The following is a 19,777-nucleotide window of genomic DNA, read 5'->3' as shown; positions in this document are numbered from 1 at the left end:
AGGAGGCGGGGGCCAGGGCCTTGCGACTCCGGCTGCGCATTGCCCATCAGCAGGGCTGGTACACCCAGGAGACTGTCGGAGTGCCAAAGGGGACCCCAGGGGAATTGGGGGAGGGATGGGGGGCTCAGACCCTGCCCTGCGAGCCCTCCCCAGGGACCCCTCCCTGCGGGCCCCCAGTGCTGCTGGCCCCGACCACAGAATGTGTTGGACATGTGGACATGGTGCACGCTGCTCCTCATAGACCCGGGACAGGGGCTGGTGTGCCCACCACCCTCAGGCAAGGACCCCTGGAGGGTCTACAGCGAACAGCTACCCCCTAGCAACGGCAGGAGGGCCCTGGGGCCGGGTCGGAAGGAGCCTGGAGATGCGAGCAGTGGGGGCTTGGAGAGGCAGACCCAGAGGTCCAGCGGGGGCGGGGGGACTCAGGTGAGCACTGGTGCTTGGCTGGGAGGCCCCCACCCAGGTGAGGCCAGGTCTCAGGGCTCCCTCCCCTCCGCTGGCCACAAGGGCTTCCCCCTCACCTCCCAGCGCATCCTCCCTCCACCCCAGCGCAGTGAGGACTGGAGACCACGACTCCCCCCATCCTGTGCCGGCCACCTGCCAAGGAACAGGCCCTGGTGTGGCCACGCAGGCAGGCGAGCTCCAGGACTTTAATACACGACACGACACTCGCGACAACGGGAGCGCAGGCAGGAATGCTGGACCATCCCACAGTCCGAAACGATCGTTCGGAAACGCTGTCTGTGCTTCTCTGCACATACTCAGTAGTAAGGCCGTCTGGGGTTGTTCTGCAGGGGAGAGAAGGTTGGGGGCGGCTGGTGTGAAGTGGGGAGGGCAGGCTCTGGGGCAGGGAAGGCTGCAAATGCAGGTGGGGAGGGCTCCCGAGAGGGACACCCAGGCGTGAGGGACCGGAGCCCGCAGTGAGGGTGGGGATGCAGGACACACTGAAGGGGGCCCAGGGGATGGACAGGGACGTGGCTGGAGGGGACAGAGCTAGGGAGAGGGAACAAGGACAAATGGAGGTGGGTGGGGGCAAGGGGCACGCACCAAGGGGTTGGGCCGGAAGCGGTAAGCCAGCATCATCCGCTTACGGAACGCCTCGTACTCATCGTCCTCCTTGGAGAGCTCGGCCGGCCGGTCAATACCGAAGCCGGCGCCGTCCACTGTGGTGGTGCCCCTGGAAGGAAGGGGTGGTGGGTGACGCAGGGGCAGGCTGTGTTCCCCTTCTCCCCGGACCCTGCTCTGCAGAAAGGAGGCTCCATGCAAAGAGGGCCCCCGCGGGCAGAGTCCGTGGTCTGGCTCTAGGAGCCAGCAAGGCCCGGAGGGGTGGACAGACATGGTGGCGTGGGAGCTGCATCCCCCATGGGAGGGGAGGGCCCTCAGGCTGCTGTGCGGGGAGGGCAGGGGTATGGGGCACTCACTTGCTGACGGGGTTCCGGATGCCCTGGCCCTCCGAGCCCAGCCCGTCGCCCTCCTTCCAGCCCATCTTCATGAGCATCTGGTACCCGATGTTCTCCACCGTCAGCTTGAACTCCTTGTACTCCGAGTAGTCGGGCTCGCGACCCTCCTGTGGCGAGCAGGTGGCCATGAGTCCACAGCCCCCGGACGCAACCCCTACCGGCCTCTGGACTCCTATATGGCTGTGCCTTCTGCCCATCTCCCTCCCGCCCGCCTGGTCAAGCACCTCAAGGACAGAACCCAGCTCCTCATTCTTTTCAGCTTCCCCAGTCTGACAGACATACTTAGTGCTGAGCTCCCTGGCAGCCAAGACAAAGAGGGCAAGGTCACACAGGCCTCATCCCCAAGGGATAGAATATGTCTCGTTGGCAAAGCCAGGTCCTGCACCCCAAGGATAAACTGGCCCGCAGAGTGCTTGTTCCTGGCGGAGGGGACATATCCAAAGCAGCTCCCTCTGGGGAGATGGGCATGGGGATGGGGGGACAGGTGGTCAGCGGGTCTCCTGGAAGCTGACAGCAGCAGGGGAGGGATGGCGAGCCCAGGCCACACGGAGGGACTTCCCGTGTCTGAGAAAACGCCATGCTGTGAACGGCATTTGACTGGTTCCCCTGGAAGCAGACTCCACAGTGCCGGTGGAAATGCTTGTAAAGCAGCTTCTGTGGGGTGCCTGCACAGCCGCCTCCCCAGGCCCAGCCCCGTGGGCGTCTGCTCGGCGTCCCCCTCACCTTCAGGGCCTTGAAGGTCTCCATGAACTTCTCTAACTCGTCGGGGGGCAGGAAGTCTCCGATGAAGTGCTTTCCCCGGCCCATCTTGGTCAGCTGCTCGGCCCACTCTGCCCAGAGATGGGGGAAGTGAGGGGGAGGGGGGCTGGCCAGGCGCCCCCCTGAACACCCCCAGCCCACTGCAGGCTGCCCTGTCCCAGCCACTGCTCTTGGGTGTGTGGGGCCACTGCCTTCCCTGTGGGGGACACCGAGGCCACTCGGCAGGACGAGGGGGCAGTGAGCAGTGTGCCTCCCTGGGTGGTGAGTGGGGGCTCCCCTGCACAGCCCCCCAGGGCCAGGACGGCCCACCCCAGCCGCCTACCGCGTGTCTTGTCCATCTCCATGCGTCGCAGCTGGTGCTCCCAGGTGCCGAGCTCGCTGTCCACCTCCTCGTCGCTGTCATAACCGTGCTGGTGCTGCTGCAGCGCCTTCTCCCACAGCAGCTGCATGTCCTGCATGGCGCGCTTGTGCTGCATGATCATGTCGTACATCTGCTGCATCTGCGGGCGGCGGCGGGCATCAGCGGGTGGGGGCTCCAGGCGAGACACTCAGCCACCCCCCCGGGGGCTTGGCCATCCATCTGGAGGGGCGGTGCTGAGCTTGCCCCGAGGACTGAGGGGCCAGGAGAGCTGGACCCCAGGAGAGGCCTGACCTGCCACTCGGGACCGCCCTGTGCTAACCAGGACCCTGACCCGCCCCGGAGGCCGGAGAAAGCCCTGGAAGAAGCCTAAAGGGAACTGTCTGGAAGCGCCAGCCTGAGTGTCCTGGGCTGCCATGTCCAGGCTCGGGACCCGAGTCTGTCCTGTGTGGGAGGCCTGCCTGGGGTCTGGCCTCTGGGGAGACTCAGAGAAAACGAGGCACGATGCATCAAGTGGGCGCCACACACAAGCGGCCTCGGGGTGTCCCTGTGGTGGGAATGGGGAACCCCTGCTGCCCCACCCCGGTTTTACCTCCTGCTGCTCCTTCAGCTGCTTCTTCTGGGCGTCCGACAGCTCCGTGACACCCACCAGCCCCACGGGCTTCCCCTTCTCATAGCCGAGCCCCTTGAGATCCTGAACTGGAGACGGGAGAGAGAGTGGTTGGCACAGGGCGTGGCGGAGGGCAGGCACACGGGGTGGGTGGCAGAGGCCCCACAAGGACACCTCAGCCCAGAGCCTTCAAGGCACCGGAGACCAAGGCCAGGCACCACGCAGGGCCGTCTTGCAGGCTCCACGCCAGCTGCTGCCACGGGCCGTGCCACGGGCCCACAGCAAGTCGGCCCTACCCCCTCCTGCAGGCCTGTGGGTCCTGCCAGGCCGAGAGAGGCTGTTGGGGGCGGCCCACCTGACAGGGGTGAGGGCGAAGCGTCTGCGTCCCTCTGTACCAGCTCGGCAGGTGGCAGCTCCACTTTGTCACCTTCAGGCCCCCATCGGCTCTTCCGCTTCCTTTTTGTGGTGGTAGCGGTGGTGGCGGCTGGCTTCCCTGGGGCAGCCGGGACTGGGATGGTAGTAGGGGCGGCAGAGTCGGCGGTGGAGGGGAGGCAAGCGGCGGCTGGGGGCGTGGGCCCCAAGGGGGCCTCGGGAGGGGACTTGCACTTCTGAGGGTCCTCGGGTGCCATGGGAATGCCTGTGGGAGCACTCGCAGGGCCCGCCTTGGCTTTCCGGAACTCGTCCAGCTTTTGGCGGTAGTACTTGTACCCTTTGCTGTTGGGTTCGTACAAAAAGCTGCAAAGAAGAGGGGGCCCCATCAGTTGGGCCTGTGCCCTCCCACCCCCACCCTGATCCCTCCATGACCCCTGCCCAGGAGTCGGGGGCTGTCCCTGAATGCACAGGGTTCTGGTGCCAGGAAATCCTAAATGAACCAAACTGCAAAAGCGGTGGTGGCCGGCAGGAGGGCAGAGCCCTGAAGGGTGGCCCCCACCCTGCCATGCCCCCCTACCCTAGCCTGGGCAGAGACCACCACCCCACCTGACGGCCAGGAAACAGTGCAAAAGAAGGAAGCTGGACCACTCCAAACACAGAAAGTAAAACAGAATGGGTCAAAGAGCTAAGATCCTAACAAAGAGGAAGCTCAGCATAGAGCTTTGTGGTCCTGGCTTAGATAATGGGTTCACAGATTTGAAGTCAAAAGCGTGTGAGACAAAAGAAAAAAAGGTAAATCAAACTCCACCAAAATGAAACACTTTTCTGCATCAGAGGATAACATCAAGGAAGGGAAAAGACAACCTGCAAAAGGGGAGAACTTATTTGCAAATCATGTGTCCTGTAACGGTCCAGAATTTAGAATATATCAAGGACTCCTTCAACTCAACAACAAAGAGACAAACAATTTAAAAATGGGCACGGGTCTGGAACCGACGTTTCTCCAAAGAGGATAAATCAGATGGCCAGTGAGCATGTGCCGAGATGCCCGGCGCCATGGCCGGACGCACATCAGAACCAGGGACGCGGGGCTCAGCGCAGCCGGGGGAATGTGAGATGGGGCAGCCGCGGGCCAGCGTGGGGCTCCTCAGGACGTTACATGGGGTCGCCCCAGGCCTAAGACAAGGGGAAGAGAGACACTGGCGCACAGTGTTGTTCACAATGCCCCTGGACAGGCGAAGCCGCCCAGGTGCCCGGAGCGCACGGTGTCCGCTCAGCCACAAGGAGCGCAGCTTGGCCCACGCTGCAGCGCAGAGGAACCACGAGGACGTCAGGGGAGGGAAGGCCACACCACAACGGGGAAGTGGAGCCAAAAGGCAGGGGGTCTGCTGGGGGCGGGGGGAGCCTGGGAGACAGCCCCGGGGATGGTCGTTTTAGGGGTGACGAAAGGGCTGGGGAGAGGTTGAGCCACTGAACGGCACACCTCAAAATGCTCAGCTGAACCTTAGGTGAATTTCACCTCAATCAAAAATGACGTGACGTCAAGTTAAAAGAATGAGGCAAAGCCAGGGCACTGTTCAAAGAGGGAGCTGGGGAGCCGGCAGGATGTACGAGGAGCCTTGGCAGTCAGAAGCGGATCCGCTGCCCGCCGGTGAGCTCAGGAGCAGTGGCTGCAGTGGCCGTGGACCCCACGCAGAGAGACACACAGTGGGGCTGTGTGCTGGGAGCACCGGGAGAGTCGGGGGACAGCACAGCCCTGCGGTTTCGGGGCCTCAGGGCTGCATCACGCTAACCCCACGTGGGATGACACGTGCTCAGCACAGCCCACACGCCTCTGGGACGAAGACCCCTGAAGGTCCCTGTGATGGGTACTGGGCCCTGCCAGTCAGCCCCTCCGGCCCCTCCGGCCCCTCCAGCCCCCTGGTGCCTTCAGCAACTTCTTGGCTAGTCGGCCTCCACGGCCCCTGCCAGCCCCGGTCCTTGCCGGGTGGGGGCTCCCGGGAGACCCAGGGTCCCCTCCTGTGTTGGGGAGTGAGGCTGGGCTGCGGCTTAGGGCACCTGGACCCTCCAGACGGAGAAAGAGGGTCCAGGGCTCGACGCCTCGGCCGAATTCCACAGCCTCGCTTGCTTTTCATCTGAGGGGCCTGCGGTCAGTGCCTATGTGACAAGTGACAGGAAAATGGGACGCAAGCTTTCCCATTTAAACTTAGTTAGGCTAGGGAAAAAACCTAGAACAACGAAAAGCAAAATGGGCAAATATCAGTTTGGGGGTTCACTACAGTAGGTTGTCAGGGACGCCTGAGATGTACGGCATCCTGGGGGGTCTGCAGCCCCCGGGCAGAGCCCAGACTCCCCAGCCGGGCCCCACAAGGGCTCCTGGCCTCCTCGGTACCAGGTGTATGATGCACCTGACAGTGGGTAGCCCCCAGCCAGGTGCCGTCCATCCCCCAGTGTCCCCCTCCCAACCCTGCCCGGCCACTGCTGACCGACCTGCATGGCCCTGCCAGGGCCCTGAAAGCAGCCACCATGTCACTGCCCTCGGCTCTCCGAGGCTCATGAGTGGATGCGGCTGGCATGGCAGCACATGCTTGCAGGGACCAGGCCCCGCGCAGCTCCAGCCCATCTCAGCACACCCCAACACCACCCTGCACTCCAATTACAGGGAACTTGCGCCAGGCCTGTGACCCCAGCTGCCTCACCCCGAGCCATCACGTGGCGGTCCCTCGGATGCCCTGTGCTTGCGCCCCATGGCTCACGGGCAGTGGGTGTGACCAGCTGCCACCCAGAGCCCTTCTGAAGCCCCTGGATCGGCCAGCCCCGCAGCAACCGCTTCTGACTTCCTGACAGACGGGGCTCCCAGCGCCTTCCTGATGGCGCCTATGGGCCAAGATGCCCTTCCCCCTTCTAGAACCTGCCTGCGAGCTGGGGCCCCTGTGCTGCAGACACGGGTACTGCCTTCCTGATCCATCCCCCTTGTCACAAAGAAGAGGGGACCTGAAGGATGTGGGGGGCCCTACCCGAGGCCCAGCCTGAGCCGTCCCTTCTGTTGTCCTCCCTTACCTGAAGGCCGGGTTCTCCCGGCTGCTCTGGAGGGCGATGGTCTCGGCCTCAGGCCCCCCGTCTGCTACGAACCTGGCCAACTTTTCTGCAAGGTTCTTGGCCTCCTCGTCCTCTGGGGGTGAAACTTTAAGCAGGCTGTCAGTGCAGGGCCCAGCTCACCACACCCCACAGCCTACCTTCTGCTAAGGGCCCCATGGGCAACACCACGGGCTTAGTTTAGGAACGAGGCAGAGAAAAACAGGCAAAAGGCAATGAGACAACTGTGCTGGCATTGGTCACCGGAGACCCCGCAACGACGTGCCCCCCGCCCCCACCCCTGCCACCCCTGCCTGCCCAGCACGAGGACCCATGGCCCGCCTGAGCGGAAGGGCTGAAGGGATGAGGGGGCATCTGCCCCCAGGTCACAGGGATGGGGTCAGCGAGCTGAGCCCTGCAGCCCCTGAGCACCAGGCTGGGTCCCTGCATCCTGCCCTCGGCCCCCCGGACCCCACTGCTGAGAGCCCACCCTTTTATTTGCAGAGCCCAGCGGGCGCTCATCCACTCGTGTCTGGACACGACCCTGACTATGCGGCCCGGTCTGCATTCACCCCTGGGTGTAGGGCAGGTGCCCCAGCCCCCACCCCCCACCCCCCGAGCATCAGCGCCCTGCAGGGCAGGGGGGCCAGGCCTGTTTCAAGGGCTTAGCGGGGTAAGGGACCACCACGGCCATGCCCGTGAAAGCTGGAGCTTTTGTGCACCAAGCTGGCCACCTGGGGGGACACTGGCCTCCTGTCAGCCCCAGCACCCTCCGCAAACCCCATTTCCAAGTCGGGGTGCAGTTTTCCCACATGCCTCCCCAGACCACTTCCCATCTTGACTCTCTTACCTTTTGGAGGGGCGGCCTGTGACTTCTGTGCCTCCTTCCTTATCTCGGCCACCTTCTTTCTGTAGTAGAGGAACTCCCTGCTATTCTTATCATGCAAAAACCTGGCAGGAGTTTGATGAGAGAGGGAAATGAGCTGCCAGATGAGTGGCATCTCAAAGCTTCTGGAAATGTCATGCCAAGAGCAAGTTGCAGGCAGCAAAGCCCAGACATGACTTGAACTCAAGTCTTGTGCCACATGGGCACCGTTAGAAAGCACACGAACAGAGTCTGGCCATGGAGCTAATGGAGAGCTAAACCCAGCAGCTCCCACACCCCAGAGCGTCTTCAGGTGCCACCACATAGGAAGGAAATCAAATCGGTTCCCCAAGGAAAACACACAACTGGCCAACAAGCACACAGCACGATGCTCAGCATCATTGGCCGCTGAAAAGACGCAAATCAAGACTGCAGGCCACCACACCACGCCACGGAGAGGCTACGCTAGGGGCTGGGTGATGGCGAGTGCTCCTGGGGTGTGGGGAAGGCTGGTCCGAGTGCCGCTGTGCGGAGAGCAGCCTGGCAGCACTGCGAGAGGCGAAACATCAAACTGCCATATGACCTGGCACTCTCACTCCGGGGATTCTTTTCCACCCCAAGAGCACTGAAAGCAGGGACTACAACAGGAGTTTGCTCAGCAATGAGCACAGCGGCACAATTCACGAACAGTTAAAACATGGAAGCAGCTCAAGCGTCATCAACCGATGACCAGATAAACAGAACGGGGTCCAGCCACACAGTGGGGACTACTCAGCCGTGAAATGCAACGAAATTCTAACGCTACTACGTGGATGAGCCTCGAGGAGGACTTATACGGTACAATTCCGTTTATATAAAATATCTAGAACAAGCAAATCCGTTTGCAGGGAATGGAGAGTCTGTGCTCGGCACGCACGCGTTCCTACTTGAGGTGATGGAAAGCGATTTTGGTATGGGTGGGGGTGATGGAGACAAAACGCCACAGGCGTAATGAACGCCACCGAACAGCTCACTTAAAACCAGCTACAACACAAGTTTTACGTTATGGGTGCGTCACCAAAACAAAAGCAAAGAAAAGGGAACGACTGTTTCTGGCCCCAGAGGTACTTACGAGAAGGCAGGGTTTCCCTTGTAGTCTTCCATAGCTACTTTTTCTAGCTCAGGGCCTCCTTCTGCCACAAACCGGGCCAATTTCTCTATCACTTTGCGAGTCTCGGCTCCCTCTGGGGGTGAAACTTTAAGGAGGCTGTCAGTACCGGGCCAACACTCACCCCACAGCCAACAGGCACACTCTCTCTACGGACCACAACGACAGAGGGGAGAGGGGTGAGAAGGCTGGGGCCACCCCAGGTCCGGTGACAGGGCAGAGGTCGGCGGGTGGTGGCCAAGGCCCGGGGACAGAAGGGACGTGGGCTTGGGGGCGCCTCACGGGCTAGACGGGCAGGGTGGCCATGGAAACATATCCAGTTTCCCTCTGTGTGTTTTTTCTTCCCTGAATGCTTAATTCTTTCCTTTATTTACCAGTTTCAGTATAAAACCGGCTTCCTTCATTCTTCAAAGCTGGCCAATTCTTTTTTTTTTTCCCTACATCATTGCAAACTCTCAGCCTTAAACACTTTTGATGGGTTCAAATCCAGTGCCCAGTGCCATGACCAGAGTGCCTGCAGCCTCTCCACGCCAGTGCCTGAGGCCTTTGGACGTGACCCTAAGGGTCTCTGGTGGCCCGCTGGCCATCTGCTGTGACCTGGTGCTCTGGAACCATCTCAAACACTCCCTGCCCAGACCAGAGCCTCCACCCCTCCAAGACGCCCTGGTTTCCTCTGGTGAGAAAGGTTTCGGGGCCTCCAGGTGCTAGGGGCACCCATGGCTGCTGGATTGTTACTCGAGGCCTTTCGGGGCCGAGCACCATGAAGTTGTCCCACACATACTAACCCACCCCCGCCAGGGGTGCCCTGCTCTGGAGCGTATCGCTGGCTCGTGTCCGAGGCTGTCGGCCACTAGGGCCATCCCTCTCATGAGGACTCCCGGGAGAGGTTTCTCACAGCGCCCACACTGGGAATGTGTGCTCCTCCCAGCAGCTGGCTGCACGCTGAGCTTGGCCAATCCTATTCCCCTCATTGCGCGGGTTGCCAGGAAGCGCAGGGACCCCAGGGAGGGCTCCTGGGACAGATGTGTTTCTGCAGCCACCTCTGAATGCACACACTTCCCCCGCCTCCTCTGAGGGCAGGGCAGAACTCAGGCTCCCACACACCCTAGGAACCGGGTGCCATGGCCTGACTCGGCCACGCTGGCCACTCCTCACGGCGCCCAGGTACCCCCCACCACCTGTTCCTCTCCGGGGCCTGTGTGCCACGGGGAATGTGCCGGGGAGGCTGGCTGCTCCTCCCGTCCTACTTGGCCGGCCTGAGACAGGCCACCTAGACCCGGCGCAGGGAACTGGCCCTCGTCGCTGTGGGGGAACTGGACGGGCAATGAGGAGGAGGCTTCTGGGCCCAGTGGGGGAGGGTGGTGTGTGCCCAGGCCGAGGAGCTGCCCTGCTCACGTAGCACTACAAGGACCCAGCATGCCTCTGGGAGCCGGCGCTCCCCGCCCTGGCTGGCTGGCGGCACAGGGTCCCCACTGCTCTCAGGATGACGCTTGGGCAGGTTCCCGGCCATGCTTCCTCCCGCTTCCCTTCCCGGAGACCCCCAAGGGATGGCCCCCAGCCTGGTACACATGGGGGGCACCACGGCCCCCCACCTACCTTTGATCTCCAGCCACTGCTCATCGTCCTCCTCCTCCTCCTCGTCCGGGGACTGGAAGACACTGAGGCGGTTGGCCACGGGGAGCTGCTTGGCGTGGGAGTAGTTCCTCCCGGGCCCGGGTGGGCAGCTCAGCCCCAGGCCTGCTCGCCTGCTGAGCAGGAGGGGCCGCTTCCCGGTGCTGGGGGCGGGGGTGCTGGGGGGGGTGCTGGCCGAGCTGGGGGGCGTGTCTGCGGGTGGAAGGAAGGAGACTGTGTCGCCATCTGCAGCCCACACCTCCTCCCCATTCCGGCTGCATGGGGCAGGCAGCTGGGGCCCAGGGCTGTGGCCGGAGGGGCTCCCCCACCCGGGGCTGGGCACACCTGGACTCCAGGTGGGACCCCCCCCTTCCCTCTGAGCCCATTTCCACTGCTCCCAGCGCGGTGCTAAGGCGCTGGCACCCGGCCACTCAGCGCTCCCCACGTGAATGCCCCACACGCTGGGGCAGCTGCGGGTATAAGGTCCAGCCACCCCTCCCTCCCACCGGGAACCCCCAGCTACTCCCGGCTGGGTCTCAGCATCCATGCTGCTCCGTGCAGGGGCAAGGGGCAAGGGGCGCTGGGGAGACGGGGGTGGGGGGATGCGCCCACCTGTGCTGGTCTGTGCCTTCTGCAACTTCAGGAACTGCTGCAAGAAGCTGCCATCGTTGGCAAATTTGTTGGAAACGCAGGACGAGTTGTGTGCATTTGTGATTCTGGACCCAAGACAGAGGAGAGAGTGAGCTCCGGGAGCAGGGTGCGGGGAGCACACCCCACAGGAGGGGCAGACTCCTCGGGCCCCCGCCTCCCGCCCTACAGCAGCCCCTGCCTCAAGCGGGACAGTTCCACCCTGTCCGGTGGGAGGAGCCGGGGCCGGCCTGCCAGGCCTCTGTCCGGCCCGGGGGAGAGCCACGCAGCTCCACGGCCCGGGAGGCTGCACCCAGCGACCCGCCCCCGCCACCCCTGCTGCGGGCCTAGGGGCTGCATCGTCCCATGTCAGCCCTGCAGTGGGAACTGGGTCCGGGAAAACCCACAGCCATCTCTCGCGGGGAGGATTATTCATTGGGGGCTTAGTTTTGCATCATTTCTACTCCTTTCTTCTCTTTATAAAACCTATTTTTTTTTTTTTTAAGAATCTATTTTTAATGAGTTAGCACCCAGGCAAGCCCAGGGAACTAAACACTTTGCTTTCAGATTCATTTTTCCACTGTCATAAACGCTGTAGAGGCACAAATGGAAACGCAGGGGGACGTGGAGGCAGCATGGGAGAGAACTCAACCAAGTCCCCATGTCAGCACGGCGACCGCTAGCCTCGACTGGACACCATTTCTTAGCTCTACCCCCTCGACTAAAAATAGAAGAGACTAAGGCTGATGGCATTGTACAGAGCTGCCGAGCCTGAGTCCCACTTCTCTCGTCTCATTTTCTGCTGCCCCGTCCGTCTTTCTCAACCTCTGAGAGGTTTACACGTTGGTCTTCACGGCTTGGTGTCCCATCACGGTGAGGTGCCAAGGATGTGGGAAAGGCCCAGAGAGCCCAGGAGTCTAGCGTTTCTCCTTTAAAATCATGCTTAATCCTTCCAGGAATCTGTTCTAAAGAACTACAAAGGCCCAACGGCCAATGTGCTCCACCAGAGGCACCAGTCAGATAGATGTCTGACGCCACGCATGGGGCAGGGCAGACAGCACCACAACGTTCAAATGTTAAAGCTAACGTCACCAAACAGCCTCACACGGGCGCAAAAAGGACAACAAAGCACAACTGCAGCAGGGACCTGCACACGTCAAAACATATCTGAATTAGAATGGAGAACAGGGACTCGAACAGATGCTCGCACGTCAATGTTTACAGCGGAATTATTCACGAGAGCCTTTAAAAGGGTAGCAGCCTGAGTGCCGGCTGAGAGGCAAGGGGAATACTGCTAGGCTAGGAGACAACGGCGGTCTGGGCCATGCCGCACCCGGGTGTGCCTGCAGACGTGCTACATGGAAGAAGCCACACACAGGACCAGCCTGGTACCGTTCCATTTCCACAGGAGGTCCAGAACAGGCTGTCCACAGACAGAGAGCAGTGGGGGGTGCTGGGGAAAGGGGAAGGAGGGGTGCCTGCTAACAGGGACAGGGTTTCCTATGGGGGTGACAGAAAGTCCCAAAACAGGTAAAGGTGGGGGATGCACAGCACCACGAAGGCGCCGAATGCTTTTCTGCCTTGTGTGCTTCAAGAATGGCAAGTGATGTCCTCAGGTCCACTCGCGTTGCTGCCCACATCGGGACTCTAGTCTGTCTCACTGTTGCATAATATTCCATCATGTGTTCATCGGACAGCTTTCTCGCCACTTATCCACTGATGGACATCTGGGCTGTTTCCATCTCTTGGCAATTGTAAATAATGCTGCTATAAATATTGGTGTGCAAATGTCCATTTATGTCCTTGCCCTCATGTCCTCTGAGTAGATACCTAGCAATGGTATTGCCGGGTCATATGGCAATTCTATACTCAGCTTCCTGAGGAACCGCCAAACTGCCTTCCACAGTGGTTGCACCAATGACATTCCCACCAACAGTGGGTAAGAGTGCCTCTTTCTCCATATCCTCTCTAGCACTTGTCGTTTTCTGTTTTATTGATAATGATAATAGCCATTCTAAAGGGTGTGAAGGGGTATCTCACTGTGGTTTTGATTTACATTTTCCTAATAGCTAGTGGAATTGAGTCTTTTTTTCACATGCTCTTGAGCCATTTGTATTTCCTCCTTGGAAAAGTGTCTGTTCATGCCTTTTGCCCATCTTTAAACTGGGTTATATGTCCTTTTATTGTTGAATTGCAGGGTCTCTTTATATATACTGGATATTAAACTCTTATCGGAAATGCGTCTTTTTTATATTGTCTCCTACTGCGTAGGCTGCCTTTTTACTTTCCTGACAAAGTCCTTTGACACGCAACAGTGTTTCAATTTTGAGGAGATCCCATTTATCTAGTTCTTTCATTGCTTGCACTTTGGGTGTAAGGTTTAAGAAACTATCTCCTACCACAAGACCTTCAGAACATTTCCCCATATTTTCTTCTAAGAGTTTTATGGTCTTAGCTCCAATGTTTAGGTCTCTGATAATTCTGAGTCAATTTTCTGTAAGGTGTGAGATCAGGCTCCTCTTCCATTTTTTGGATTAGATACTCAGTTCTCCAAAGCACCTTTTATTGAAGAGGCTGCTCTGGTTAGGTGGGTTGGCTTGGAGTAGGCTTAGAGAAGACCACTTGTCCAAAGATGAAAGGGTCGGTTTCTGAACACTGTATTGGATTCCATATCTATCTTTATGCCAGCACCATGCTATTCTGACCACTGTAGCTGTGTAATATGCTTTAAAGTCAGGGAGTATGAGACCTCCCACTTCATCCTCTTTCTCATGATGTTTTTATTTTTATTTATTTATTTATTTATTTATTATTTTACATGGGCAGGCACTGGGAATTGAACCTGGGTCCTCTGGCATTGCAGGCAAGCATTCTTGCCTGCTGAGCCACCGTGGCCTGCCCATTCTCATGATATTTTTAGCTATTTGGGGTACCCTCCCCTTCCAACTAAACTTGGTTAGTGGTTTTTCTATTTCTTGCAATTAAGTCATTACGATTTCAATTGGTATTACATTGAAACTATAAGTCAATTTGGGTAGAACTGACATCTTTACGTTCAGTCTTCTGATCCATGGACATGGTTTGTTATTCCATTTACTTAGGCCTCCCCTGATTTCTTTTAGCAATGTTTTATAGCTTTTTGTATATAAGTTTTTTATGTCCTTAGTTAAATTTATTCCTAGATATTTGATTCTTTCGGTTGCTCTTGTAAATGGGATTTTCTTCTTAATTTCCTCCTTAGATTACTCACTATTAGTGTATTGAAATACTGCTGATTTTTGCCTGTCGCTCTTGTACCCTGCCATTCTGCTATACTCATTTATTAGCACTGGTAACTTTGTTGTAGATTTCTCAGGACTTTCTATAATAGATAGGATCATGTCATCTGCAAACAGTGGAAATTTTACTCCTTCCTATCCAATTTGGATGTCTTTTATTTCTTTTCCTTGCCTAACTGCTCTGGCTAGAACATTTCCAGCACAGGGTTGAGATTCAGTGGTGACGATGGGCACCCCTTGTCTTGATCCAGATCTTAGAGGGAAGGCTTTTAGCTTTTCCCTATTGAATCCGATGTTAGCTGTGACTTTTTCATATATGCCCTAATGTCAATAAGAGGTGATATAAGGGAGGGGTATGGGATTTTTTTTTTCTTTCTTTTTGGGAAGAAATGGGAATGCTTTCATTTACATTGCGGTGGTAAATGCATAACTATGTGATTATACCAGGAGCCAACACTTTGGATGGATTGTATGGTGTGTGAATAAACCTGCACAGAAGAACAGACTACTACACACGCTGGAGAGAACGTGGAGAGAGAGCCATGCCGACTCGCTGTGGGCAGGGAAGCAGAGCAGTGCAGCCCCGCTGGAAGGCACTGGGGCGCTACAGGATGCTCAGTATAGGGCGGTCCGGGGTCCTGCAATCCTGTTGCGAGGTGTATAAATGGAAGACCCGGAAGCGGGGACACAGAGAGTCAGCTGTACCCCAATGTGTATAGTGAACCGTGGTGTGCACATTCAATGGAATCCTGTGTGGCTGCAGAAAAGAACGAAGTCGTGAGGCATGCAACAATGTGAACAAACCTTGAGGACATTATGCTGAGAGATGTAAGCGAGAAATAAAAGAACAAATACTGTACGGTCTCACTAATATGAACTAAGTATAACGAGAAACTCTGAGTTAGATTCGAGAGCGTAGGTTATCAGGAGATAGAAAGAGAGTACGGATGGGGCTACTGATGATTAAGGAGAACAAAATGTTTAATAAGGTCGACTGCCAATTACACTTGCAGTATTGTGATGCCATCACGCAGAATTGCGCCATCCATTTCTAAACCTTTACAGTCAGAGTGTGAGTGTGGCTGAAAGACGAAGGCTAGAGTCGGGTATGTCACCAGAAGGAAAGCTAGAGGATGAAAACTGGGACTGTATAACTGAGCAAAACCCAGAGTGGACAATGATGGTTAATTCTATAAATACAAGAAAGTTTTTAGATAAACAGAACAAACGTATGTCCCTACTATAAGGTGTTAATAACAGGGCGGTATATGAGAAAAAATACAATTAATGTAAACTAAGGTCTACAGTTAGCAGTAATATTGTAAATTCTCCCATTAAATGTAACAACAGCACTACACCAGAGCTAAATAAACGTCAATGACAGGAGGATGTAAAGCACGTGGCATTTTTTTCTTCAGAAGAATGAGAACGTTCTCATACTGACTGTGGAAATGAATACATAACTACGTGATTATGCCAAAAGCACTTCATGTGGATTGTACAGTGTGTGAATAAAACTGTTAAAAAAAAAAAATTACCTGGGGGGGGGGCGGGTAAATGAAACAGACTTTAGAATAACGCTCTGCATTAATTAGACAATTGTTTTAAGAGATTTGATGATGAATTTAACAATTTTTAACATTCTAAAAAAAAAAAAAAGAATGGCATGGCATGTGAGCTGATCACGAGGATAGAGTACAACTGTGCGATGACACTGTGAGCTGCTGACCATGGACCTGGATTGTACAGGGTGTGAATGTCTCAGTAAAGCTGCGCTCAGAAAGAAAGAACTGGCCTGTGGATTTTATCTCCTAAATCAGGAAAGTTTTAAGAGTATAGTGGTTCTGAAGACTCATTGTAAGATGTGAAAATGCTTTTAACCAGTGGAGAAAAAAAACAGAATATGAAATTGGCCACAATTTCACTGAACAAAACAAAGGATAGAGATAAGAAGGGAAGATACCAAGATGTGCGCATTGGATGACTGATGTTCTTCATTTCTTCAGCTCTCAATTCTAAAACTTGTTTTTGTTTTCATTAAAAATTCTTGTTTCTAGTGTTTTATTTTGCTCCTTTGAATGGGCAGTCTTCTCCCATTTCTTTGTATGCCTTGTGATTTTCTGTTGAAACCTGGACCTTTGAGTATTTTGATATGTTAATGCCGGAAACCAGATTCTCCTCTTTCCCATGGGTTTGCTGGGTTTTCGCTGGTTTAGTTTTTGGGGGGGGGATTTTTGAAGGCTCTAGCAGCCTTTTTGTCCATCTTTATGGTGGTGACACAAACACTATAAATGTCTGACTCTGAGGTCTGCAGCGTCCGATGCAGCGGCAGGGCCTATGCTCACACGCCACGCTCCCATCACCACACTCTCTACTTTGCGTCCATAATGGGGCAAACAACTATTTTCAAAAACATCTGGACTTGGCACCTTTTGGGCTCCTGGATCCTGGTGCTGCAACCTGACACAGGAACCCTCTTGGAAAGGGCCCTACCGTTTCTGCCCACATCCTTCCAGAACCCCAGGGGTGAGAGCCCATGAATCCACCTGCTGGCCGCGACGCCCATCTTCCCTTCCTGTTGGGCCGTGGCCTCTAACCTGCCCTCAGGTTGAGAAGACAAGAGCGTAGAAACCATGGGGCTGGGACCCACCGCTCACACTTACCAGACAGACCCCAGAGAGAGGGGCCTGCCCCACTGAAGACACAAGTGCTTAGAGACGGCGGGTACTGCCCTCTGGCCATCCATACCTAGCCTGACACTCTGGCATCACGTCACCTCGATCATATTGCCACCCCTGTCAAAAACCTCCACTGCTCTTGATATCTCCCAAAACTCGCAGATGGAAAACCTGCGTGAGCTCCTGCCTGCCTCACTGCGGACTGACCCCCAGAGCCATTCCAACGCACAGAGCCTTTGTCCCCTTCCTCTCCCACACAGGGCCAGCTTCTCCTGGCTTTCAGTACACAGAGTCCTGCCTGTGCCCAGACACACACCACCTCATCTCATCGTCTGACAGCTCCAGGGTGGCACTGAGCCCCCTTTGTAGTAGGCTGTGAGCCCATGAGGCCGGGGATGGGGTCTGCATTTTGCTCTGTGACAGGTCCCGAGCCCCTGGCGTGCAGCTGGTCTGCAGTAAACAGCTGCCGTGCAACCAAGTGGCAGGCGAGTCCCTATCCCCACCGGGCTTCCCGAGACGGAGTACCTGGAGCCTTCCTTGAACATGGCTGCAGCCAGGTGCAGCTACCCACTCAATGCTCGAGAGCAGACCCCTCTCCTGGTGACCCCCCCAGACCCCAGTTCTGGCCCTGAGGGGCACTTACTCATTGGGATGCAGGGGCTGCGGGCTTGCCACCTGATTCTGCCTGGCCTTCTGCTCCATTTTGGCCTCAATTTCCCGTTTCTTCTGAGCAATGAGTTCTTCTTGGTGGAGGATGTTCATGTTCATTTTTCCAGACTTGGGGGGCGCAACCCCAAACCACCGGTTTGCCTTTCCTGGGGAGGAAAAAGCAGCACGTCAGAAAGTGCCTCGGCTCCACAATCCCCCAGGGTCTGCCCCAGGCCAGGCGGCAACGGGTCTCCTGACAGATTGAATCGTCTGTCCCTTAACTGAGTCAGCAGTCACTGACTGAGGGGCTCCACTGCACCAGGTGAGGTACCAGGCCCTAAACGAGAGAGATGTGGCTTCTGCCCACCGCAGGACCAGCCTCCGCTGGAGAGACCACAGACCCATAATACAAAACACTCACTGCAGGGGCTGTACAGATGGTTCAGTGGTAGAATGCTCACCTGCCACAAGGGAGACCGGGGTTTAATTCTTGGCCCATGCATCCAAGAAAACAACAACAACAAAAAAACAAGTAACCGGTAAGGGCTCTACTGGAAACCAAGAGAATGAGAAAGAATAACACAGGAGCACCTGTGAGCCAGGGCAGCCAAGGAAATACCCGTTGGAGGGGCCGGCCCTAAAGCTGCAGCCAGAGCATGAGAAGATGGGCTGTGAAAAGCCAACCAGGGAGTGATTCAGACAGAAGGGGAAGGTGCAAAAACCCAAGGAGGAAGAAGCCTGGTGCATGTGAGGACCAGTAAGGGGCCCAGAGAAGCCCGCCGAGTGGGGAGCAGAGAGGGCTAAAAGCAAAGAGGTGGGGTGTGGCGGGATTTCATTTTAAGAGCTTTAGCAAGAGACTCGGGAGTATTAAGCCGAGGAATAACGTGATCCCATCAGCACTTTTACTTTTAAGATCATTCTGGCTGCTGAGTGGAGAGGGGGCAAGTTGCCCAGTGGGGAGGGTGGTGCTGTCCTCCAAGAGTTGAACTGTGGAGTCATAAGATCAGGGTGATAACCTTGGAGACAGAAAAAGACACCGCCAAGGTTTCCCAAGGGACTTGGAATAAAATTCAAATTGTGAAAGTCAGTTCTCAGGGCCCTGCCCACGCTGGGTCCTGCTACGCCCCCTGACCTGATCTGTACACCCCACCTCCCCATTTCGGCTTTAGCCTCCTGAACATTCTTATAAACGACAAGCTCATCCCATCCCAGGGCCTTTGCACTGGCCATTCCCCCTCTACCATTCTGCCCTCCAGGCATGGCCCTTAGTTCTTCCTGTGGCTGGCATCTTCTCATCTCACATGTCTTCTGTTGGGAGAGCGCTCCCCTGGCCACCCTCTCTCAGCAGTCTCCACTCCGTGCTCCCACTTGCTCACGCGGGCATCGACTGACACCCCGGTACAAAGTAATCTTCCAGGAGCTAAGCCCTATTTTGCGTTTTGGTCACCTTTGTATCCCCAGCGCCTGGCACCCAGCGAGCACCTCTGAGTGTTTGAGGCATGTATCCGTGCATCCAAATCTGGGGTTTTGGACTGGGAGAGAGAGAAGGACAGGACTTGTGCAGAAAGTGGGACGCAAGAGACACGGGACGTTGCGCAAGGGGGTCCCGGAGCCGTCCGGAGAGGCAGCTTTCACAGACAGCGGGACCCGAGTCAGTCTGACGGCAGCTGCGACAAAAAGAGGGGCGCAGGACAGCCCAAGGTTGCCGCCGTTCCGGGCAGCCGAGCTCGCGGCGGCCCTGCAGGCCCCTCCTTCGGACAGCGGCGGCGAGCAGCCCCGGGGCGGCCTTTCCGGGGAGCGAGACGACCCCGCACGCCAGCGGCCGCCTGGGTCTGGGGTCTCGGGGAGCGTGGGAGGCGCGGCCGCCGCCGCTCGGGGCCGCACGGGGGATGGGGGCTGAGGGGCCGGCGCGCGGAGACGGGTCGGGCCGGAGGGTGAGGGAGCGCCGCGAAGCCCGGCAGGCCCGGGCGGGCGCCGGAGGGGAGACCGGGGCTGTTACCTGCAACATCCCGGTGGTCCATCTTGAGACTCTCTCGATCCCACAATGCTCCGGCACGGCCTCCGGGGGTGGGTCCTGTTATAGCCCGCACGGCCTCATGGGAGCTGTAGTTCGCGCTGGCCGGCCACACACGCCCCTTGTTGCGCGGACGCCGGGGGTCTTCCCCGCCCCCTCAGGAGGCCGGCCTCAGGCCACCCGCGTCGTCTGAACTCCGAGCCGCGGACCGAAGGGCGTCGCCCCTCCTCACATGCTCCCGGAGCCGAGCCCGCTCCGAACGCGAACTACATTTC

At 57.1% G+C, this 19,777-nt stretch overlaps 1 protein-coding gene across 1 annotated transcript; it reads right to left on the bottom strand.

Moving 5' to 3' along the window:
* Positions 1-618: 618 nt before the first annotated feature.
* Positions 619-19,752, bottom strand: SUGP1 (SURP and G-patch domain containing 1). The gene is made up of 14 exons (XM_077122063.1): positions 19,488-19,752; positions 17,484-17,655; positions 10,870-10,973; positions 10,243-10,470; positions 8,611-8,734; positions 7,485-7,585; positions 6,620-6,743; positions 3,543-3,922; positions 3,170-3,276; positions 2,542-2,719; positions 2,184-2,290; positions 1,422-1,567; positions 1,048-1,177; positions 619-788 (listed from the first exon to the last, which is right to left on the bottom strand). The coding sequence occupies exons 1-14, from the start codon at positions 19,507-19,509 to the stop codon at positions 762-764; spliced, it is 1,950 nt and encodes a 649-aa protein (XP_076978178.1). The 5' UTR covers positions 19,510-19,752; the 3' UTR covers positions 619-761.
* Between the last annotated feature and the right edge of the window lie 25 nt (positions 19,753-19,777).

Source organism: Tamandua tetradactyla, chromosome 11 (assembly GCF_023851605.1).
Source record: "Tamandua tetradactyla isolate mTamTet1 chromosome 11, mTamTet1.pri, whole genome shotgun sequence".
NCBI lineage: Eukaryota > Metazoa > Chordata > Mammalia > Pilosa > Myrmecophagidae > Tamandua > Tamandua tetradactyla.
Note: the sequence above shows the minus strand (reverse complement) of the source record. Positions and strands in the feature narration are given on the sequence as shown.